The sequence below is a fragment of the Coffea arabica genome, chromosome 3e, assembly GCF_036785885.1.
Source record: "Coffea arabica cultivar ET-39 chromosome 3e, Coffea Arabica ET-39 HiFi, whole genome shotgun sequence".
NCBI classification, from domain to species: Eukaryota; Viridiplantae; Streptophyta; class Magnoliopsida; order Gentianales; family Rubiaceae; genus Coffea; species Coffea arabica.
This window is the reverse complement of record NC_092315.1, coordinates 48857527-48881443: the sequence shown is the minus strand read 5'-3', so window position 1 is coordinate 48881443 and position 23917 is coordinate 48857527. Positions and strand designations below refer to the sequence as shown.

At 36.2% G+C, this 23917-nt stretch overlaps 2 protein-coding genes and 1 long non-coding RNA gene across 10 annotated transcripts; 1 reads left to right on the top strand and 2 right to left on the bottom strand.

Annotated features, from left to right (window-relative positions):
* Window positions 1-450: 450 nt before the first annotated feature.
* Window positions 451-2639, top strand: LOC140038336 (uncharacterized). Its single transcript, XR_011842160.1, has 2 exons — window positions 451-984; window positions 1481-2639. It is a non-coding gene; the product is annotated as an uncharacterized lncRNA (long non-coding RNA).
* A 7114-nt stretch (window positions 2640-9753) lies between these two features.
* LOC113735234 (uncharacterized) lies at window positions 9754-14334 on the bottom strand. Of its 2 annotated transcripts, none has more exons than XM_027262250.2 (3): window positions 14176-14334; window positions 12084-13036; window positions 9754-10068 (listed from the first exon to the last, which is right to left on the bottom strand). In XM_027262250.2, the coding sequence occupies exons 2-3, from the start codon at window positions 13032-13034 to the stop codon at window positions 10063-10065; spliced, it is 957 nt and encodes a 318-aa protein (XP_027118051.1). In that variant the 5' UTR covers window positions 13035-13036; window positions 14176-14334; the 3' UTR covers window positions 9754-10062. The 2 variants fall into 2 exon arrangements, with proteins under 2 accessions (XP_027118051.1, XP_071939758.1); XM_072083657.1 differs by lacking the exon at window positions 14176-14334 and adding an exon at window positions 13112-13256.
* Window positions 14335-15842: 1508 nt separating this feature from the next.
* Window positions 15843-21928, bottom strand: LOC140004198 (RAP domain-containing protein, chloroplastic-like). 7 transcript variants are annotated; one of them, XM_072083655.1, is made up of 5 exons: window positions 21646-21928; window positions 20701-20822; window positions 18808-20549; window positions 18634-18716; window positions 15843-16747 (listed from the first exon to the last, which is right to left on the bottom strand). In XM_072083655.1, exons 3-5 carry the CDS (start codon window positions 20372-20374, stop codon window positions 16649-16651), a joined length of 1749 nt encoding a protein of 582 aa, XP_071939756.1. In that variant the 5' UTR covers window positions 20375-20549; window positions 20701-20822; window positions 21646-21928; the 3' UTR covers window positions 15843-16648. The 7 variants fall into 7 exon arrangements, with proteins under 7 accessions (XP_071939756.1, XP_071939751.1, XP_071939753.1 ...); XM_072083650.1 differs by having other exon boundaries at window positions 18808-20822; XM_072083652.1 differs by having other exon boundaries at window positions 18808-20822; window positions 21794-21926.
* Between the last annotated feature and the right edge of the window lie 1989 nt (window positions 21929-23917).

Here is a 23917-nt window from a genome sequence, read left to right as displayed (position 1 = left end):
GTTTTACATTGAAACTCATCAAGTTCGACCTCGAATTCGAACTTGGTAAAATTCGACCTCAGTTCGACTAAACTAAAATTCGGCTCGTCTCAAACTCAGCTCGTTTGCTGCTGCAAAGTGGAAATTGGAATGATTTTTTGAATTATACGACCTTGCTTTGAGTTTACAAGTTAACCAAACGTCAATTGAAATCTGACCGCTGCATAAAATTAAATGAAATAAAGAGATTGAAATCATATATATGATCACTTGTGTGTGAAAAATACTACGCTCTTTTAATAACATTATTAAATGTCAAATTTGTTGCTAATTCTAATAGCTAGTTTGGGAGTTTAGGAAAGAAAAGAAAAGAACAGAAACCTTAAGTTAGAAAAGAAAAGAAAAGAAAAGAAAAGATTATAATATCTTTTCATGTTATTTGGGAGTTTTGGAGAAGAAAGGAGATGAAATAACTTTCCTTTGTTTGGAAGGGAGAGAATTGAAAAGACAAGATTCAATTTTACATAAAAACCCTTAAATCTTAAGATACCATGAGAATTTTATTAGGTTATATAGTTATATTTTAATCTTTTAAGGGTAAAAATGGCATATGGTATAATTCATTTAACTCACTCCACTTTCTCACGTTTTCCGCCGATTTTGGGCAGAAAGTTTTTCTGACGTGGAAGGGAGCTGACATCCTTCCGTTTCTTTTCAATTCTTTCCTATCCAAAGTCCCAAATGTGAGAAAGATTCAACTTTCCTTTGTAATCTTTTCTTTTCTCACCAAATCTGCCCTTCCAAACTAGCTATAAGGCTGAAATATATAGCAGTCTAGAACATAGCATCAAATTGCTCCATCTCAAGTTCAATCTCAAATTTGTTGCTAATTCTTAAGGCTTAAATAGAATTCTAGAACAGAAAATCAAATTGATTGAGATCCCAAGCTCAAATTCAAGTCTGAACTACAAATCACAGTGAAATCAAGGCTTGCTACACTAAAAGGTATGATCCAAATTGACTCTCTTACAACTCATCTGCATTGAGAAAAAGCAATTTATATATTTATAATAATTCGATTGAAGAAAAGTTTTAAACTTTTGATTGTAAATTTAACGACAAACAAAAAAAAAAAAAAATCAGTTTGGAATTCATTAATCCGCGTTTCCTCCACGTTTAGATGTCAGATTCCACAATTTTGTTCGTTTCCTTCCGATGTTGAACAGTAAAGGACGAAAGGTCCCTTTTCCTCCCCGGCCTGTCTTCAAAACAACATCCCTTTCTCTTGATTTTGCACCACATAACATATGTATAAATGATAGTAAGAAATAAAAGAACCGTGTTGTATTTCTGTGAATATATATTGAGTAGACAAAATTTATGAGATGGACTGACTAATTGGAATTGGGGGAGGGGAAAGTTGAGGATGGAAATGGAATGATGGGATGATGGGATGTTTGGGGTTTTTTTTTAATCCTGAAACACTACTGTGGATTTACAGATATGCGTAGGAGGCATCCCGAGCGTATGAAGGCATAAAAGCCAAGACCATGAGCAGTCCCATAATGCAGATTGGAAGCAGAAGCAGGAGAAATGGCGGAGGCGGCAGCGGTGGAAGGACGAGAGGCAGCAGCAGCAATGACGCCGTCAGGCAAACCAACAGAAACAGCCCCTGGAAGCTCAGATAACCGGAGCTGCCGGAGAACACCTTTTTCCCCTGCTGGGACAATGACCGCCTGTATTCTGTTCTCTTGTCTTCCGTCGTCGTTCCATTCATCATCTTTTTCACAGGGAAAGCATTAGCACCCCGGCCACCGGTATTGATATTGTTCCCAGCAGCAGACGTCGTTACATCCATGAAACTGCCGCCGGCCGAATACAGATGATGATGATGATGATGCCGAGGATGATGGTCTTGGAACAATCTCAAGTCTCTTGCTCCCTCCGAAGGCCGCCGCCCTCCTTGTGCAGCACTACCCATTTCCAACATACAATACAACCGACCAATTCAGTAGTATCAAGCAGCAGCAGCAGCAGAAGCAGCTTCGTCTTTAAAATCTCAATGCGGTACAGATTTCCTGATAATTGCCAATTAAGTTGATGATTGCTTATTCCTAATATCAGTTGTTGATTTGGCTGACTATTACTTTATTCTCCTTCTTGCAGTACCCTGAAACGAATCTCTTCTGATATTGAGAAGAGCCCAGGAAATGAGCAGCAGATGCAATAGAACAAGAGGAGGAAAATGATAAAATGGATCCTCAATATCTGTTATCTCTCTCTCTCTCTCTCTCCCTCCCCAACAAATGTCAAATTTGAAGAGGAGTTTGATAATAATAATAATGTATGGAATAAGCTATTTATTCGGGGATAGGGAATTGTTGGTATCGGAGAAAGAAAGAATGAGGAAGACTGTGATCATAAGGGATGGAGGAAGGAGGAGAGTTAACGCAAGTTATTTGAAGAAGGGAAGGGGTACGGTACATTATCAGGGAAGGGAAATCAGGGGGAAGATGGGGTGGTTTCTGGTTTGAAAGGTGGAATGAATCAAGTTGGAATGAGAAATCGTGAGATTGGATTTCAGAAACCTGCCCTCAATTTTCTGACGATTTCACTTGGAACCCATAAACTTTATAAGAAAAAATGACTTGTCTTCCTTATTTTCAAATTTTTGTAAAATTATATGATTAAAACGGTGTAAGATTAGGAAGGAGAAAATCATTTCATTCCAAAGTTGCCCTTTAGTTGTGGTCCTATAGATGTAATGACAAATCAATTTAAAATAGCTTGACAAATCTTATCGATGATTTGGAGACAACTTTTAAATTTAACAAATTATAAATAACTAAAAACTATTTGAAAATATCTTTTTTTTCGCCTTCTAAACATCTCAAATAAGTTTTAAATGTAATGTTAAACATTGATCTCTTTTTCTAATTTTCAAGCCATGGATCCGGATAAATAAGAATTAAAGATTCTAAACGACTTATAAAATTTATTAAATCAGCTCAAAACAATTTACATAAAAGAAAGGTTTTTGATTCTCATTTAGTAATCTAAAGGCACACAATAATAAGCACATGGATAAAATGAAAGTGAGCCCAATATTGAAGTTTTAAAATCATAGATAAAACCCTAAATTGCAACACTTTTGCTGAAGAAATCTACAATTTTTCCAAAAGAATAATAATAATAATAATAATAATGGGTTTATGTTTTGTTATGTGACTTTAGGGGACAAACCCTAAAGGGAAAAAATTCTGGCAAATAAACTTTTATTATTTGTTTGTACTTTAGAAAAATATGATGTTTCTTATTATTATTTGTTTGCACATTAGAAAAACATACCGCTTATGATTGTGACTGTTATATCCTGTCTCTTTAAAGAAAGATACATCTCCATGCTTTTTGTCCTAATTTTTAGCGTCTGTTTATCATACTTACACATTTTTTTTTTAAAAAAAAAAGAAAAGTAAGGCAACAAAAGGGTACTGTTGGAAAGAAATTATTTTCTCTTCCCTAAGATAAGTATTTATAATTTGAATCGGTTTGAGAATGTTACAAAAATTTGAAACTAGGGGAGGCAAGTAATACTTTTAAAACTTTATGGATGCCAAGTGAAACTATCATAAACTTGAGGGGAGGTTGAATTGTAGTACTAAATTATATGATTCGGTGCAGGATATTTGTGGCATAATCTATGTGGAAAGAGACCAAGAAAGATAGAGAGGGGTAGAAAAAAGAGGAGGATTGGGGGGAATGGGGTTGGGTTCAGTGAACAGCAACAAACAAGTGGGGGCTGCTCATGTCCAAAGACCAAGTTGATGTTTTCTCGGTTGGAAACTCGATGGGATGTACGCCCAAGGCCAAGGTTCTTCTCCCCTGGACATCAGCAATCAAACTTCCCATTTTTTTTTTCCCTATGCATTCATTCATCGCTGCTTTCTTTATTATTGTTGGTGCCGTTGCGCAATCTTTTCTTTCCCCATCTTGCTACGTTACTCGGCATCTCATCACTCGTTCCATCTCCCCCGCCCCCACTACACACAGTACTACGTCTTGGGAGAGAGATATGTATCTATGTATGTATAAATATATATAGAGAGAGAGAGAGAGATCCCGCTCCCAAGTTCCAACAAGACGGACCCTCCCTTAATTATCGATTCTTGGAATCAAATCTAGAGTTCTAGAGTATTAGTAGTAAATACTAGTACTACACTATAATATTCTGAGTAGTATAATCTTAGGAGCAAGTATAGTCCACAAAATGCTAAATACTACTGAATTGATGGTAATATCTAAAGGTGTCAAATGGTTTGTTTGGATTGTAAGTTATTTGAGATATTTTTACTGTAGCACTTTTTGTGATGTGATGTATATGAGATGAAAAGGTAATTGAGAAGGTAAAAAGGTGTATTGAAAATTGTAACGATGATGTAAGCAAATATATTTGGAAAAATAAAGGCCAATCCAAACAAACATGTGCGGGTTTGGGTTAGTTAAAATGAGTAATGGATATAAGTGAGTCAGTATATTTATATTCATTTAATTAGATGGGTATAAATAGATAAGTCGAAAAATGAGTTAGGTAACCCAATTACCCATTTGTAACCCATTTATTTTAAATTTTTATAAACTCATTTGAATTCATTTTCGCAAAATAAGTTATCAATTTATACCACCTTTTGCACCCATCATTAGTTTTAAATATTTACTTATAATGCTCAATAAGGCTAATTATCAATTTTTTTTCCATTCGTACTCTACGTCGCAAAATTACATACTATTTAATAATTAAACAATAAGAATATAAAAATTTGAACTAAATCCTATGAAAGTTAACATAAAAATTTAATCAAACAACTTTGAACCCCAAGCATTCTTTTTTCGTGTGCAAATTTAGAATTTCATTTTGGAAAGGTAGGAAAAGATGTTAAAACTTGTCATAAATTGGTAATACTGAAAAATGAGTAAGGTAGCAAACTACGAGAAAATAAAATGATAAGATAAAACCAGCAAATAATAATAATAATAATAATAATAATAATAATAATAATAATAATAATGCAAAAGTAGTTAACATTATGACAAAATGAAAAATCTAAAAAAAAAGTGAGAGAAGAGAGGATGCTTGAGGGAAGACAATTTTAAATGGGTTAATTAGATTTGATGGGTTACCTAATAATGCCTATTTAATAAATAAGTATTATTGGATAGCCCATTTATATCCATATGTAAAATTTTAAGATATCCATATCCATATATTCGGCTCTCTCTTTAGCCTTATGTCTTATCCTTAGGAGGCCAGCCTCCACTAGCAGGTTTTTTCACAGATACTCATAATTGTTGTTATAATTGAAATGGAGAGGAATTTTTAACTCAATATTGATGTATCAATTTGTATTTTCTTACTTATATCATTAGGAAAAGAAAATATCCAATTTTGAGATTCAAATCGTTCATGAATTCGTAGTCATCAAAGGTCCAACTGATCACCAAGCCTGTATTCCAGCCAAAGTAATAGGAATTAGACCTAACACGATTCAAAATAGAAAAACTTCAATCATTTCAATTTATTTGAATGGATGGGCACGAATAAATTTAGTAGTAATAAGTAATAAGAGAGAACATGGTGAGTAAATTTTGTCTTGCTGGGGGACGGCTGGCTGTGGCACTGGCATGATCTCAAGTCATCGGTCAAACGAATCCTGCATATCGAGTTAGTCAGGCCGCATGCATCCGCCCTTCCATTGAATTTACCCATCCGTCTCACGACAATTACTAAGTACTTACTAAAATTCACTATTGTCGATTCCCTTCCACGTTAATGTACTCGTGCGTACGTAAATAGTCCCGGCAGCCACCTTTGCATTAAAGTATTTATTTATTGACCAAATCCACAACCGATCGATCATCTTTCTCCGGAGTCAGTCTACTGAGTCGTGCGTCCGTCCGCCAGTCTTCAAAATATGTTGGCTATTACTGGATAGTCTCGGAGTAGTCTAATTAGGTTTAGAGGTCGTGTGTTCGAATCACCTCTCTATCGCTCGTATGTTCTTGGAGGCGGGATGCAAAGGTGCATGGAGATTAGTCTATCAAAAAGTTGGAATACTCCCTGTGTTGAAAAAAAATGTTATTGCCATTTGTTAACCAATTAAACAGCAATTAAAGCTAAAATCTTTTTGTTTAAAACATTACACAACAGCTATTTCATTTTTTTGGGAAGGAATAAAATAAACAGAAACCAAAGAAAAAAGATATACGGGTCTTGAAGTTTGGTAATTGATGATATGATGCATCGTCAATGGATCAGAAGGGAAGGGAAAAAAAGGCAGAAAGAAAGCAAGTAGCCCAACGAAGCACGACACAATGGCAGAGGAAGAAATCAAAAAGCACCTAATAGTATACGATAGATATACAGGCACACCAAACTGCACCTAATTAGGAAAACCGGTCAGCAATTCATTGAATTGAACCTCCTCCTCGTCCTCCTGCTTAATGCACCACCATCCTCATCTGATATAATGCACTACCATCTCTCCGTTTCCTAATTTGCTTTGTATCTGCTCATCAATTCCTCTTCTGCTTCCACCATAAATAATAATGACTAATGAATGAGTCGCAGGCAAGCAGCTGATGTATGTATGTGTATGTATATATATATATGATTAATCTTCTATGCACTGACAGTATATACACTGTCATGCTTAGATGAATACCACATATCAAATCTAAATTTCACTTATGTGATATTCATCTAACGATGATAGTGTATATACTGTCAGTGTATTGGGTGTGTGTGTGTTTTTTAAGAAAAGCAACATTATAGAGCTTTAGCATGATTATAATTAGGTACTAAATTCTTTGATTCTTTTTTTTTCTCTCCATCTATAATTCGTTATAAGTGATGGTATCTTTAATCTTTCACGAATAACAGGATATTATCAAATTCTATGCGGCACTATGATCATCTTTGGAACTACTAATAGAAGCAGATTTGAGGAAAGTGGATTAATATACCTACCGCGAATAGAGGATTAATGCACCATTACAAGACGAAGAAAGCAAAACAAATGGCACACGTGGGTTTGTCGCCGTCCATATATATATATATATATATATATATATATATATATGCAGAAAATATCCTTCAGTGCAAGTAGGGAATTCTGCCCACCGACCAGAACACTCATGACTCACTCCATTATAATTACGGAATCAAATACCATCTCATGTAGCTGCTTTGCAACTACTGCTAATGCCATCTCATGTCGTGCTGCTTCCTTTCCCGCTTTCCCATTTGTTGGTATTATTTCTCATGCACCTAGCGTTTTTAATCTGAAAATCACATCTCACATTTTTTATGTGTTAAGGGTTTTAATTAACTGTGCTCCATGGCAATAATTCGTTAATGCACTTAAATCACACCTAACAGAGAATACACATACTAATAATTATTACTCTGCCACATTCATATTTATGTTTGTTAGTCAAAAAATCCGAGAATCCCTAAACTATCACCGTTGTCTAATTTTAATCCCCGATCTAAGTATTGTTTCTAACCGACCCCCTACCCTTCATTTTTCTTTAACCTCTGCATAAGATTTCTCCACAAATCTTTGAAAAACCGAACTTGAAATTTTGCTCCCAATGCTTTTTGATTGAGAGGTTGTGTATAAAAATGCCCTTTGGTTCTTGCTAGACCTACGTCTAAAATGGTCGTAATTCTTTAAATTGTGCAATTTTAATTGTTCAGAAATCGATTAGAGGCAAAGTTTAGGTTAGGGACCAAAAGTGGACAAACTGTGATAATTATTTATGAGTTCCCTAAATTTTTTACTCTGCATTTATATACTTTCTCCAATTAAATTTACTCTTTTTTTAAAAAAAAATTAACACCTGAATTACATGTCTTCGTGCTCATTAAATTAAAGAGACCCTCATCACGTGTTGATGTGCAGTCCATTAAAGCAGCAAAATTTCGATGGATGGTTCGCAGAAAAGGAGAATATAAATAAATGGATTTTACACGTTTATTTGCTTTCTTTTGAGCGAATTCAAAATGTGACTGTTGGCTCCGTTCCGTTGGTTGTCATAAGTGACTGGGATTCAGATCAGGTCGCAGAAGTGAATTCTTTTTCTTTTTTGGAGTTTTTTTTTTGGGTTTACGGTTTGACTAGTCCACCCAAATGACTCAAATCCTTTATGAGTACTTTTACCCTGCTTCTTCTTTGCTGATCATCAATCTAAGATAACGGGGGATCCTGCCTGCAGGTGCATCCTTAGCGATGATAATGTAGGTTGCAACTTGTTTCCCCATCATGCAACACAAACAAAATAAGAAGATTATACTTGTTGTTTGGAAAATTGTTATATTTTTTGTGAACATATTTTTTAATCACCTTTTTACTTCACATATATTAAATCACTATAATAATTTTTTTACAAAAAATTCAAAAAAATACAATCCAAACAAAGCCACGTAAGGGTCGAGTCACTACAATTATTATTATTATTATTACAAGTCTTGAAACAAAAATTTGCAGTAAGGGTGAGTGAAAATAGGGTTTAGGGCCCTCAAGCCCCGATGGAGTGAAAATGAGAATGGCCCTCCAAACACTACAGCTCTCTGAATACTACTCTCAAATGACTCGTCAATGTTAGTAAGTATCATATATTAACTAACGACGAAAAAAATTGTGGCTGCCACTTAATTGAGGCTTCCTCCGACCGAATAATCTTGTCGGCTCTCCCTCTCCTTAGATTAGACTAGAATAGGTTATACAAATATTATCGTTGCGACAAAAAAATGAAAAAATGACGACAACAACAAGTAGAAGAAGCCCCACCGTCCTCACAACCTCCGGCCACCCACCCACCCACACGGCTATACCTACCCTCAAGCTTCAATATGAGGATCTCCAATATTATATTAGAACCTGAACAACGACAAGAGCAAGAGATAAATTCAATCTGCCGTACACACAATGGCCTTCCCCCCAAAAAAAAAAAATCCCCTTTTTCGTTTATGCCTCTTTTCTAAGTTGGAAAAATCAACTTCAAAGAGCGTCCGTCAGTACGCCGATTCCTTTGCCTACTTGCAACGTTTTATTAGTGTGTTTTTAGTTATCATCCTTCTTCTTCTTCTTCTTCTTCTTGGTCCATCCATCCAGCAACTCAGGTTAGACACCCAAAGTCAAAGAAAGACAAAATATATATTACGTACATAGAAAGCCAAAGTCCAACTTGCATATATATGATTATGCCTCCCTTTTCCACCACCTCCGTCTCACTCACTGCCGTGTGCAACTTGCAAATCCACGACTTTAGACCCCAAAAACATGCATACTTCATACTCAGACCATTCCTCTGCTCTATCATCAACCAAATCCAATTCACCTACAACCTTCTATCCCATCCTATCCACTCAAAAATACCACATTCGTTGAATTGGAGGAAAGCCTGTACTGTAATCTGTCACACACTCGTAATGTAATGCGTCAACTTGGCTGAGTAACTTATGCATCAGGCAAGCTTCTCAGGCTTCATGTTGTGTAATTCAGAGTCAAAATTTTATCTGGCAAAAGCTTCAATGTCCCATCACTAAAAACTACCGAGGCAACTCATACTTGCAATTCTAAGCCAAAGCTGGAATGTTCTCACACGATGTGACATATTTCCCTGTACCAAAACTTCAAGCAGACAGTTCAATGGGGGCGATTCCATCATCCAGAGCAAAAAAAAAAAGAAAAGTATAAAATTGTTCTGGTAATATAGAGAACAAGCATAATATACTGATGCTGCATAGCCTCACTATGTACTCTATCAAGAAAATATATCCAGTCAACCAGGACACTACACTCAGATATTACCTGCGCATGGAACGAGTGAGAACTTGTACAGACAACCAAAGTCACCCACAGCCACAAAATGATTCAAAAAAACACACCTCCAAGATTACAGAATTTGCATTATTTGAGGTACACAACAGAGCTCGAGTTAAATTAATTTATTAAGGCAGTACTACCTCACCAACAGCACATATTCAGCTCTGGCTTCCATATTCCCCTACCAAGATTGTCTTCACTCCTGTAGAACAAAAAATGTAAATGTTAATCCAACATCCAATCTGATGCAAACAACAGAACGAAAAAAAAACGTACTCCAAGAAGCTCAGAAAGCCAGGGAAATCATTCTAGTTTGCCTTCCTTGTTGCCAATATCAAGGTTGACAGATTTGTAAGGCAACAGGACAAACACAAATCGACTCTTTATCTATCTATGATGGCACCTGATGCTGAACACAGATTCAATGTTTGTATTAGCTAGTGCCTACAGTTTCAGGGGTTGGAGCTCATTTTATCTAATAACATTCCTACACGGTGCAAGACCTCCTACAGAATATAGTAGACTTTTAGTTCTTTCATTATTTCTAAAAATACTGATATCAGATCATGCTAGATATTAAAAGAAATTGTAGCTCTGAATGATTCTTGATAACCACCTAAATCTGCCACATTCAATGTTTCAAAGTAATATGATAATAAGCACGTGCAGACATCTAAACTTCAGGCCTCCAAAGTGAAGCAAACAAGAGACTAATAAGTGATGTTAAGATGGTTTCCATATGAAAGGAGGACAACAGACACAAATATGAGATACGAAATACGGTTAGGAAAGTGTTAAAAAAAAATCGATCAAATTGTTTGCTCCTTCCCATTTTTTCTACCAGAATCATTCTCCGATAAAAAGGGATCAGATTCATTCTTCTCACATAAAGTTTTATTTTGTAGTTTCTCTGCTCCAAACGATGAAAAGGAAGCTGAAATTTACAGGAAATGTCAAAAGATTTCCCTTACCATCTATTCCTCAGGAAACAGTACGAAAATAGTAAGATGATAGGTGGAAATGGTCCCAAGACTTAGAAAACTACTGGTCATTTGTTAACAATATTTCGATGCGAGGGACCATTGGGAACTCTTAAAGGGAAAGGGGTGGGGCGCCTTTTTTTTTTGGGGGGGGGGGGGTGGGTGGGGGGTGTGGGAGTGGGGAGGGACTTCTGAAACCAATGCACTTCTTTCCTCAGCCAACATTTGCAAAAAGTCCAACAACAAGATATTTCACTGCCCCAGCTATATCAGGTGGGGCAATAATATGTTAAGTTCAAAACCAACATATATAACTCAAGGGCAATCAAATGATTCTGGCAAAAAAGCAACACATTTCTGTCCCCTGCAGCAGTATGCTATAAGCACAAAAAGTGATGAATGCTTGTTCATTCAAAGGTTATCAGAAAGATCTCAATTAGCTACACAGTCATGGATATGTTTAATATCATGTTGTAGAATAAAATCACTGTAAAAATAAAAAGCGTTATCTTTGTTGCGTTGTCATTCATTTATGTTCCCAACATACTGAGAATTCACCTTAACCACAGTTCCTAAAGACGTGTTCGTGAAATTATGCATTAGATCAATATGTATCCCACTCAGCATCTAAGAATTCAATCTTTCGGAATTCAGACTATCGAATGTACTAATTGTGAAAGTTCAGAGGACTTCATTAGTGGGTTGCTAAGAGGAGGAAAATCTGTATGAACTCGAAACATGTGGTTCCAAAAACCAAAGCCTAATCATTGAATGCTCACTAGAACACGTGAGAGCTATGCATCTCAAGGGTTGCAATAGAGATGTACTTGAGAACTTACATCTTCAATTAGCATCTAACTAGCTAGCTCTTCTAAATTAGCACTAACCATCAATTCCAGCATTCTAGTTAGCCTATCTCAAAAATGAAACTTGGGTAGTACCCAATATCGATGACAACATATATTTACATAAATACCCCACATTTTGTTCAATATATGCACTAAATACTTTCTGAATCTATCACCAGCAATAATTTGGTCAAGTCAATATTTTCAACATTATGCAAATACAGAGTTTGCAGGTCAATTCCCATGGTATAACTCAGACTGATTAAAAGATGAAAAATACATTACTGTATCATCACAGAAATGAAGTTAAAAGATGAAAAAGCCTGAACAACATTGGACGGAAGAAAAAGACACACCAAAAGACAAACAAACACTAAGAACCCACAAACCTCATCATCGTCATCGTCGCCTCCATCTTCCTTGTTCTTCTTGAAGCGAGTGGTACCACCCTCTTTGCTGATGGGTAACTTCATAGCTCCAAAAGGCGTATCCACATTTATGTGTCCTTTGATGGTGTAGCCAGTGCCTTTTCCTCTAATCATGTCCCAAACAGCAGATCCAAAGTCCTTTGGCCTGAAGGTAATGGGAATATCAACATAGCTCATCCCATTTTTATCAATTTTAGCTGATTTTTGGAGTTCTGCACCCCCAATGCTCACATCAGACAGCCAAACCTCATAGTCAAGTGTATTGAGCCCCAACTCAAAATCATTTTTGTTCTCAATCTTCAGATGCAGTAGAGCAACAGTTTCTTCAAAAGAAAATCTCTGAAAACGAATTTTCTCAAGATCAACATCAGGCTTATATGGTATGGGAATCTCTCCAGTCTTCTCAACTGGCAAAGTTAGCCTGCCAAGAACAGGCACATCCACTATGAGATCAACCTTGATCCTATAAGGAATAATACTGCCAGGCTTGATATCGTCATAGGTGCTTTTAATGTCATCATATATCAAAGTAAGTGGTATCTTGACAGTCTCGGAACCATGTGCATGGAGAGTTCCAGCATCCGGGATCAGCCCAGATACTAATTTCCTCCCTTCACTCTCAACCAAGTAATTGATATCAACAAGAGGGATTGGAATGGGATTTGGGTTTTTAACAAGCACGTCAACAACAATATCTGCTTTTTCAAGATTGATGGAAGGGATGTGAATTCCTGTGACATCTGCAGTGGGTTTCCCAAATCCAATGGTTTCTTCAATCTTCTCTCCAATATCCTGAATGAAATCCTTCACTTTCTCAAGAAATCCGCCCTTTTGTTCATCTTTTTTGTCTTCTTTTTCCTCTTTCTCCTTGATGGCCCTCTCAACTATCTCTGGGTTATCAGAAGATGCCATGCCTTGATAGAAGAATAGTAAAGAAGAATGATAAAGCAGAAAAGTAAGCACAAAAAAAAAGAAAGAAAGCAACTTACAGTATAAATTGATAATCCAAGCTCTAAAGTTTGAACAAATTAATACAATATACAGGAACTACTCTAGGCAACTTGAAAAAAACAAAGTAGCTGAAGCTATACAAGTACGGGAAGAAAAGGATATTATGAGCAACCAGTTTCGATGAGACTACTTTAGCTAGCACTCACTCAAGTTTTGTCTCCATATTGAGTCGCAAAAGAAGTAAACCAAAAAAAAATCAATAATAGGTTAAGGTAAAAATTACATTTGGTAAAAGTTTGTAAGAGAAAATTCCAGCAGCATGAATAAAAAGAGACGAGCAACTACCATGCTAACCCTTGAAAAAGAATGAATGAGTAATAGTTAAGGGGTGGCAGTATAGGCTATAGAGGAGAAGCTGAAGCAGAATTTCATCCCAACCCCCAAGATCAGAGTAATAAACCTGATTAACACTCATTTTGCAAATTACAGTGGTAGTGTCTTAACTAAGACAGACGCAAATGGAAAAGGAAATCCTCCGGAGACAAAGCAACAGAGCAAGAAAAAGCAATGAGCAAACGATGGGCGTTAAAGCTACGGTCTTTGGCAGATGGTACTAATAATATTCACTACAAAAAGAGCATAAAGAAGCAGAAATGAAAGAAAACATTTAACAACAACCAAAAGAAAAAAGAAGCCATAAAAAAGAAATAGAGAATACAAACAGGGAGAACATATCAGACACTGAAGAATGATCTGGCTTTCAGCAATGAGTGAACGAGCAATCCAAAAGAAAACCCAGAAAGACATAAACTTTTTTTAAAAAAAAAATAAACCAAAAATTTCGATCAGATCCGATCTGCACCAAGAATGCAATACTAGCAGCAGCAGCAGCATTTATGACAGAAAACAGGGAGAGAGATGAATGAACTGAATCGACATGGAACAAGTTCCCAAATTCACAAGTACGAGTACGGACTAGAAGCAAACACAAAGTAGTAGCAATTAATCTGAATGAACAATACAATCTGCTGGATCACGGAAAAAAGATAAAGAAAACAGACACCATTTTATTTTTTTTTGTGGAATCCATTTATTCATATACCTGCGAGAGAAATTTGATAGATAATCCAAGCGGAGTGGGAAGTAGAGAGCGTGAGTGAGAATGGGAACGATGAGGACGGAGATAGACTTTTGCTGTTCTGATTTTTATTAGTGTGAACAAAAACAAGAATGCTGCACCGGCCTCAGTACACTCGCTACAAAACTCCTTTTTTGGTTATTTATTTATTATTTTTGCCTTGAATGAATCCTGTACATTGACACTGTAATGTCTATACAAATGCAAATGCGTTTGTAAGAATTGAAATTGAAAACTGAAATTAGAGTCCATTTATAAAAAAAAAAAAAATGATTGAAAATCAGGACATATCATCTAAATTGCAATTGATATGAATATAAAAATTCCTAAATTAAATTCAATGAATTGAGTCATCTTTTAGTTTATTAGTTCTATATCCATAAATAAATTCAATAAAGTGAACCATCTTTTAGTCGTAGGAATGTGAATCATATTTTAGTTTATTTCTATTGTTTCAGTTGTATGTTACTTAGCATGTAATTTTTTTTTTTCAAAAAATATCTGATATATGTTCAGAATCGCTAACATATACACACAATCAACATAATACAAGATTAATCATTTTCTTTTGTATATCACGAGTTTTCAATTTTCATTCATAATACTCCAATATTGACCACAGCCATTGCCAAATTTTGTATCTTAAAGTTCTTAACAATATATCAGAAACTATTTTATATATGAATAAATCTTATACATACTAACAGTGTTTACACTAGCGCTGGAAGCGAATCTAATCGAATCGAGTTTTGACCTAATCGAGTCGAGTCTCGACATAATTTCATTGAACTCGAACTTGAGTTCGAGCTCGATGAGTTGACAATTTCAAACTCGAGCTCGAACTCGAAAAAAATAAAAAATAATTATTTTATTTTTTAAAAAATAAATAAAATAATATTTTTTTCTTAATAAATAATAAAATATTAAGGATATATATGTAATTTTACTATTAAAATTAAAAAAAATATAAAAAATATATATACTTAAAATAAAAAAATAAAAAATATATATATATACCCGGCTCACGAACTAACGAGCTTAATATTTTGAGCTCGAGTTCGAGCTCGATTTCGACTCGAATCAGTTCGAACTCGACTCGAGTTCGATATTGATCGAGCTCGAGTCGTTTGCAGCCTAGTTTACACTATCACGGTAGTTGGATGTAAGATATATTTGTAAAATTTGGATTTGTAAACTTTGATCACACACGTCCACTATAATACTATTAGTGAATGAATGATACTCTAGACATACATAAATACTGATTGATTAAGACAACCGGTGAATAGAAAAGGAAAAAACACAAGTGACTAAGACAACGGAGCCCCCGCCCTGGGGGATGACTTATTGCTTCTGACTTTGAGATTCAGACACGTGAGGCGGGGATGCAGTACAGCTGTGTCCTCTCATTGTTTTATTACTAAAAAAATTCAACGAACAACCTAATCAACAGTCAACAAATGTTTTTGTTCTCATGCAATGCAAATATGCAATGCAAGCGACCGATGAGATTTTATTTGGCAAAATATTTGTGTGTGATTCTTATTTGATCCGCCAGGACCAATTCACCACCTAAACAAATTTGCATTTGCATGCTGAGACCCACCCTGCTCTATCCTACTCATGTGGCATTTGCATTTGAAACGATAGCTTGTATTAATATTGCCTGTCAAAATGTACAGTATATGGACAACGGTCCGAGCAAAAAGGACAAAGGCCCTAGCATAATCTATTCGAGTGCCTCAGCACTCCAAATGTTGAGAGCATATTTGCGCATTTGAACATTCTTATCATCTATGTTAATGGGGGAGGAGCAGCACTGTGAAAACAAAGTACAAAGGGACTGCACGTCTTCAATGATTGTAGCTAGTCGACTTCCTTGATGACATGAGCTTTGAATGTAGCTGGCTAATCAGCTTCTTGCCTTCCAGCTCTATTTGGATATTTGTCCATCTTTGGTTTGCAGCTTTGATCATGGCCATCTTGAAGTTTGGCCGATTCTTCCGTGTTATGCTCCATGATGCCGAGTAATTTGCAGGACAGTGTCCACATGCATTCTCTTTTCATGTTATTTCCAAGTTCCTCAACACGATGAGATACCTCTGAAGATTGTTCTAAGCAAAAGATTCTTTTACATGGCATAAAAACTCAGATACTTTCTTGCCCCAAGAATCTTCTGTAATTACTGATTAAATGGTGGTGGCACATCCTGGGACACAAGTGACCGAGACAAGAGCTGATTTTTCATCCAAATGGATTGTGGGCCTCCATCCGAGTCGTTTTAATCCTTAACAAAAGCAGGAGCCCGTGGACAACAGGCTTTGAGCTTGTATCTTCATATGTACCTGTACTCGGAAACAGCAACAGCTAACTCAAGTGAAGAGTGACACTCATTTGTCCTCGACCAGGGAAACCTTTTAACACACTTTAACCCAATTCACCAGACCGAGTGATGCTCTCTCTCTCTACAAATGTGATCATCGAGGATTCTTCTTAGGTAATCCAGCTGCTCGAATTCGCCCTGAAGTTCTTCCCACTGCAACAACACCACCACCACCACATAAATGCTACATGTCAAAAATTTTCATTTGTTGCTTCTATATGTTTAGGGAGTCCTGCCATGGATTAGGGATTCAGAAAAACACCAAGAACTAGGAGTGGTTTTTTTTAAGTCAAATGTATCCTCATACATATTTGTAGCACGGGGTGAAAAATCACTAAACTGGAACTCCCAGCAGATGGCCCACAGAAAGTAATAGGGATTGAAACTCGCATGCATCTCCTTTGGAAAAGGAGGGAAACTACAAATGAAAATTTTGAAAATTTGACCTCCCTCTACTATAGGGCATACAATTAAGAACAGTTCGTGTAACACTTTCTCTTAATCAACTGCTGATTCCAAAGACAGGAAATAAAGGTATAGCACGCAAAATCACAAGGAAGCTTCAAAATTCCAGTGAAAAGTGAAACTAATGAAGCTTGTGGAGAATGAAGGTTGTTGTCTAGTACATGACCAGCACCGCAGCTCAGAGCACACTAATAATTTGCCATCTAAAGGCACTTATGTGGTCTCAAATTGGAGAATCTTTCGCCATGGCAAATTCTGAAAAGTTCCAGAATCTTTTCCATGGTGTTTGTGTAAAAGTCATTCTTTTGAAATGAACCTATTGTTAAAGAGCATGGAACTATCATTTAGAAGTAAACTTTTCTTTACCAACTGCTCAAAGTACAAAATCAGCGTTTTTATATAATTCATGCGTATTTGGTGATACATCTGAAGATTTCATGCACATAACCTTATTATAACAATAAGAAGACAGGCAAAAATATTGCAAAATCCAACCTAAATTCTACAAGATCACAATTTGCACACCAGAGTGTACTACACAAAAGGGTTTATTACCCTTTCCTTTTGCTTTCTGAAACTGACAAATTACTAGAGGCAATACAGGAATTCTGCTGCTTAGTTCGCAGACTGTTTATGTACCAACCATTGAATAAAAGAGTCCCGAAATATTATGTTTTTGGTACAGCAGTAGGATTAAATAGTTGATAAAGAGATCAAAGTAATAAAGGTGAGTTGATGACACCAATTGTATTCTAGACTCAGGAATCCAATAGATAGCTCTTATGGCTTTCTTCTATACCCCTCAAACTACTATATGGTTGTCAGTGCCTATCATTTCAGAAGGCAACTTCTGTTATCTGGTAGGTGTTCGGGGGACAAACCAAACATTTGTCTTGAAGGCTTCGGGCCATCTCCCACACCCATAGAAGAATTCCTACACTTTTTGGCCTAGTCATCCACTTACAGATTAAACAGATCCAGTCACATAGTATAGTAACATTCAACTATCACCACCAAAATAATTTCTGCCAACGGCAATCCAGTAATATGAAGGAACCATTTGCTTGATGTGAAATTTTAAGTTTATCAATTCTAACATCTTCACGTCCATATAGAAATTTGTACTTGATTTCCAAGGCATTGCAAAGAAAACAGCGTATCCTGAACCATATAGTTCCTCTTGTTACCAAAAACTACCTTGCATTCAAAGTATTTTTCTGAATTGGAAAGTAAAGAAGCTTTCAGAGAAAAGTCTCGACTCCTAATAGTTGGTCACTGAGCCAACAACAGGTATGACATACGGACATCATATAGATGATAACCTAGGAATGCTAAAAAAGTCTCAGGAAAGGAAACCAATGCCAGAATTTTCATCTGCATCTTTTTTTTTTCCTCTTTGGACAGTAAATTGTGGTGCAAGGAGGGTAGTATGAAACGAGGCGGAGATACAGAGACTGGTTATCGTTTGGTTGTATGAATCTCTTGGGTCAACTCATTCTAGATCATTGAATAAGACATTTTTTAATGCACACCAAGAATATGAAGAAGAATTAGTAACTAAGTAGATTACTCACTTCTTCGTGCGGCACGGACACAAGCTTCCAACCAGCAGCAGCAATGTAGCGGCGTTTTAGCATTGTATGTCCGAGTGGGACACCTTCAAAGTAGGTTAAGAATTAGATTAACTGCAGTATAAGCAAAATTCAAATTAAAATAGATACTACAAGGTCTCTAGAGATGGTACCAACCCGAATTTCTTGAAAAATGAGTTGGACCATCAATCTCAAGTGCAACTTTAATATCAACCAAGACTGCATCCAAGGTATACCCTTCCATCTCATATTCTTTGACCCAATCTAGGCCTGTGCTAACAAGAAGACGTGCCACCTCCATCTGAAATGAGGAAGTGGTCTTTTGATTAAATCTCTTGGTTCTTCCTGCTCGAGCAACTTTCTCCTCCAAATCACTCTTCAGAGACAACTGGAGATGTGGAAATTCATGTTTCAGACATAGGTTCACAAGATGAATTTGAGAAGCAAACACTACACCCTCCCGGTATTGCTCAGAAATCTTTTGTTCCTCAAGCTGGCTTAGCGTTCTCCAAACATGGTTAAAGAAGACACGTTCCATCTGTCCAAAAACAGAATAGGACCAGGATATATTCCCAAGCTGATCCCTATTAAAACTCAGGACAGGGCTGCATAAATTGCTTTCAGATGTGGCTTCTCCATTAACTTCCCTTCCTGTTTCTAGACTAGCATTTTTAGTTACAACATCCATGGAATACTTGAATTGGTTGATATTATTGAAAACATGATCCAAAGAATCCAGCAAAAGGTCGGCAGGCTCAAAGAGAGAAGCAAAAGCCCACAACAATTGAGCGATCTCTTGTGGTTGAAATAAGTCGATTATCTCTGAGGCTCTTCTGGCTAAACCCGAAAATAGTTCTGGAGAAGAGTGCCGCATAGAGGCAAAAGCACCAGCTATGTTGGCAACATTTTGTGAATTGAACTCACCAACCTTGGTCAAGGCTACCTCTGCCAGTTTATCCATTTCTGAGAGATACAGAAGCTCGCCACCTATCTTTGACAAAGCCCATGCAATATTTGAAATTCCCTGTGCAGAGCATTCAGGTAATGCAGTCATTGCAATTCCCACAAGCATGGACATCTCTTTATGACGAGCAAAAGCCAATCTGCGAGCCCTTGTCATTGACACTTTCTCCATGTTTTTGGCAATTCTGTGTAACGCAGTTGCAATATTCAAAGGTGAAAGCGGTGAAGGGCTAAGCCCTTTCACAACAGCCATGATCATATCAGCAGTGACTTCCAATACTTGCTCAGCAGTCTGTGCTTCAACAATGAGTTTATTCAAATTAATCTCTTTCCTACGATCAGATGGCCCCGAAAACTGAGAAATCCTCTGAATAAATGTTTCCATGGTTTTGTCCTTTCTTTCTTGAAACATTCCATCAGCCATCATACTCGCCATTTCCCTGAGGTCACTTGTATCATCCGAAGAATGCAGATCAGCCACATTGTTGAAATCTCCCTCGTGAATATCAAAATCTGAATCCTCGTCCAGTTCTTTAATAACAACATCCTCAACCTTGGATTTCTTTTTGTTCTTCTTTCTCTTCTTCTTATTACCGTTGACAGAATTTTTCAAGACAGAAGTCAAGCCCCTGTTTTCAATAGATTTGAGGGCAATCTTCCTAGCTCTCACACACCAATCCATCTTATCAGTATCTTGCAACAACCTGGATTTCTGTTGCTCTTTCCTCTTTTCAGAGGGTAAGTTCTGGAAAGGGCCCATTTGCCCAAGAAATTTCACCTCCCAATCAGTGCTAGCAGAATCCTCCTTTTGCAGTTGATGGTCACCAGCAACTTCAGCATCATCTTTGTCGTTGCTGTCGTAAACATCATGATCATGGTGAAGGGTCCGAACGCCTACAGCGTTATTGCCCTTGTAAGGATTAACGCAGCAACTCCTATGCAAAAGAAGACCAAAATGGGAAGGGGATTTAGTTTTTGTACTTGTGATGGGAATTGTTGCTGCTGCCAGCTTTACAGTAGCATCAGAAGGCACCAAGGTGGAAAGTAATGAGGGTTTTCTTTGAAAGCTAGGAAAAGCGGTAGTACTTAGGATTAGCTTTTCCATCAAGTAAAATTCAGACAAATAGAAATGGTGATACTGATTGGTCTGCAGGGAAATGCGATACCCGGACGGCTTGCAACAATGGTGAAGGCGAAAAGCTCATCCGCTGACACAAATGAGCAAGCAAAATTTAGGATGTAGTGAGCCGAGTTAATGCTCAACTACTGTCAAGCAAAAAAACAAACACATAAGGCCCACTCAACTAACATCAATTTGAAGTGGAAAACTTCCACAATCATCGAAAGAAACATAGCTACACAGAAACGACATCAAGGTATAAACTACTTGCACATTTTGCAATACTGTAACTATACACCCAAAAAAACAAAAAAGAGGATTATTGTCTCCTTGATCCTAATTCAATGCCAACCTTTCCTTTCTTTTTCTTTAATCTTTTTTTTTCCACTTATCAATTCAATGCAAAAAAAAAAAAAAAAAAAGAATGGGACTTTACTTGAAAGAGAGAGGGGGGGAAAATGTTCAATTGAAAAAAATAAAAGTTAAAAGAACGCAATTAGTTACAGCAACAATTAAAAAAAAAGGAGGTTGTAAATTTGTACCAAAGAAGAAAATGAATTGTTCAGGAAGAATGGTAAACTTTGACAGGAAGGAAGCAGTTACGAGAAGAAGGAACATGCGAATTGCATGTATTAAATTAAGGGCGGCAATGGGATAATGGAAGAGTCAGAAATGGGAAGAAGAAGAAGAAGAAGAAGTAGCAGAAGATTGAATTGAATTCTACAGCTCCGTTGCCCTTTGATAGACTAGTTAATACTACTACTAGTCTAGTTATTATAAGTAATAAAAGTGGAGAGGAGAGCCAAAGGAAAGATTTTTACAAGAAACAAGTGAATTGGACAATTGTAAAAACTTCCGAATATGTCTAATGGCATACACCTTAATCAGTTGTGATAAGGATAGTGAAAAACCTTATACTATTCCATAGGAGGGAGGGAGGGAGGGAGGGAGGGAGCTCGCACCACAGACACACAGCTTATCCCAATCTCAATGAAGAAACTAAAAGGTATTATGAGTAAAGGTGAACGAACGGCATTCACTTCTCTAATACTCACTCACTTCATCATTTACTTATTACTTCCGAAACCAACTTGATAACCTCTGACGACTGGTTTCTCTGATGCAACTTCTCTTGTTAGTTCAGGTTAGGGCTGCAAACCAACTGATCGCTCAAGTTGATCGAGTGAAATCGAATTCGAGCTCAAACTCAAATTATTAAATCGCATATATATATATTTATTTTATTTTATATTTTAAAAATAAAATTATATATATTTTTTTAATATTTTATTATTTATTCAAAAAAATATTATTTAATTTATTTTTTTAAAAAATAATTACTTTTTATTTTTTTGGAAATCGAGCTCTACTCGACTCGAATTTGAGTCGAGCTCCAGTTCAAATTTTAAATTGGCAGCTCGTCGAATTTAAGTTCAAATTTCAATTTGATAAAATTAAGTTGAGACTCGCTCGATTAGCCTAAATTTCAACTCGACTCGACTCGTTTGCAATCCTAATTCAGGTCATATCACTTTAGTAGGTCAACGATCTGATTTTTCTCGTTGTTTTTATAATTGGATCTAATTTTTTTTTTTCAGTTATTTTTTGCAATTGATGCCATCTTAGGAACTCGTGAATAGAAGGCATTCCATTTCCCCGTTTATTAGATAAAAAAAATAGAGGATTATCCTCTTCCACAACGGCTCAAGGTCCCCACTTTAGGGTTATATGATGCATCTATCTACATATCTAAAGGATGAGGATCACCCATTCAAGGTCCCGACGTGTGCCGTGCACCCTTGCATTTTTCATTGACTTTTTAAGATAATTATGCTCATCATCAAATGTTACTTTCTTAGTGATTTTTTTTTTTTAACTTGGTGATTAAAAAGTTAGTTAATCTAAAAAAAAATATGATAAAGTCCTACTTGTTAAGTTTAAATTGGTGCAAGAGGTAAATGATTGTGGAGAGTTTTTAACGTGGATCCCTCTTGTTTATTTATATATTGTGGGAATAAAGTAATATAATTTCTCTCATGATAAAGTAATATAATTTTTCTTGTTAATTTATTATGGCGACACAATAAATTTTGTTATGTTAGTTTGCTTTATTTTTCGTGTTGTATAAAAAAAAGATAGTAATTCATTCATATTTTGTGTAAAATCAAATATATAGAGACGAATTCAAGAGATTAAAATTTTGCAAACTTTATTTCGCGTTGAATTTTTGGTTAAAACTTGAAAAAAAAATGATGGGAAAAAATTCAATATTATAGCTACACACGTACGAAAATTTACACAGCCTCCCGCCAACATGTGTAAAACCTATTATGTATATGGCACACAATCAAGGAGAAATAATCTAATTAATTATAAATATGGTTTTTATATTAGGGAAAATTCTACGATCCCTTTAGGAAGAATTCTCTCAATTTTTATCCTCTAATAATGAAGTTGTGGAACCATCAGCCTTAGGCTAGCACAATTGTGGTGCTTCAAAAAATTCAGACGGGTGCACCATGCATCCGTTTGGTCCGATGGTAATTCTGTCCCGTTTGATTCGATGGTGATTCTGTTCCTATTGGTTCCTCGTAAGTCCAATTAGGTCTTTCCCGTAGATAGAGTAAGGGTAGAGTTGACTATTGAAAAAAAAAATAATAATAATGAAGTTGTGGTGCGGAACCAGAAATGACTAGTGCTGTCTCTAGTTAGTGCTTGGTGGTGGTAAAGGGTACGAGAGTCCAGTCCGCATCAGGAACAGAGAGATGCTGTTGCTGATGCGCGTGAAAATCGTGTGCACATCTGCAAAGCAAAGCAAATAAAGACAACAATTGGATGGATCATTTTGGATCGTCCCTCAATCCTCCTCCTGTCTGCTAACCAAATTCAACGATTCAGATACATTTGACAATAAAAAAGTGAGATATTTGAATTAATTAAGGGGTGCTAAAATTTTATTTATAAATTTTATTTTTAAAAATAAGTGATAAATTATTTATTTATTACTGAATATGATACACGTTCAAACGTACATATCAAATTTAGTACTTAATAATTTATAAAAATTCAAACTTCATTTATTAAATTTTAGTTCTTGTATTTCAGCTTTCGACACACAACCCTTAATCATTATTGGCACTAACTTTGTTGTAGTGGTAGTATATCATGCTTTATCAAAGGTAC

Bases quoted from the DNA above. Each gene is read 5' to 3' on its own strand.
- LOC113735234 (XM_027262250.2), bottom strand. From the start codon at position 13,034: ATGGCATCTTCTGATAACCCAGAGATAGTTGAGAGGGCCATCAAGGAG.
- LOC140004198 (XM_072083650.1), bottom strand. From the start codon at position 20,719: ATGGAAAAGCTAATCCTAAGTACTACCGCTTTTCCTAGCTTTCAAAGA. The intron at 18,717-18,807 runs GTTGGTACCATC...CCTACTTTGAAG, and splicing joins TCATTTTTCAAGAAATTCGG to GTGTCCCACTCGGACATACA. The intron at 16,748-18,633 runs GTGAGTAATCTA...GTGTTGTTGCAG, and splicing joins TGTCCGTGCCGCACGAAGAA to TGGGAAGAACTTCAGGGCGA.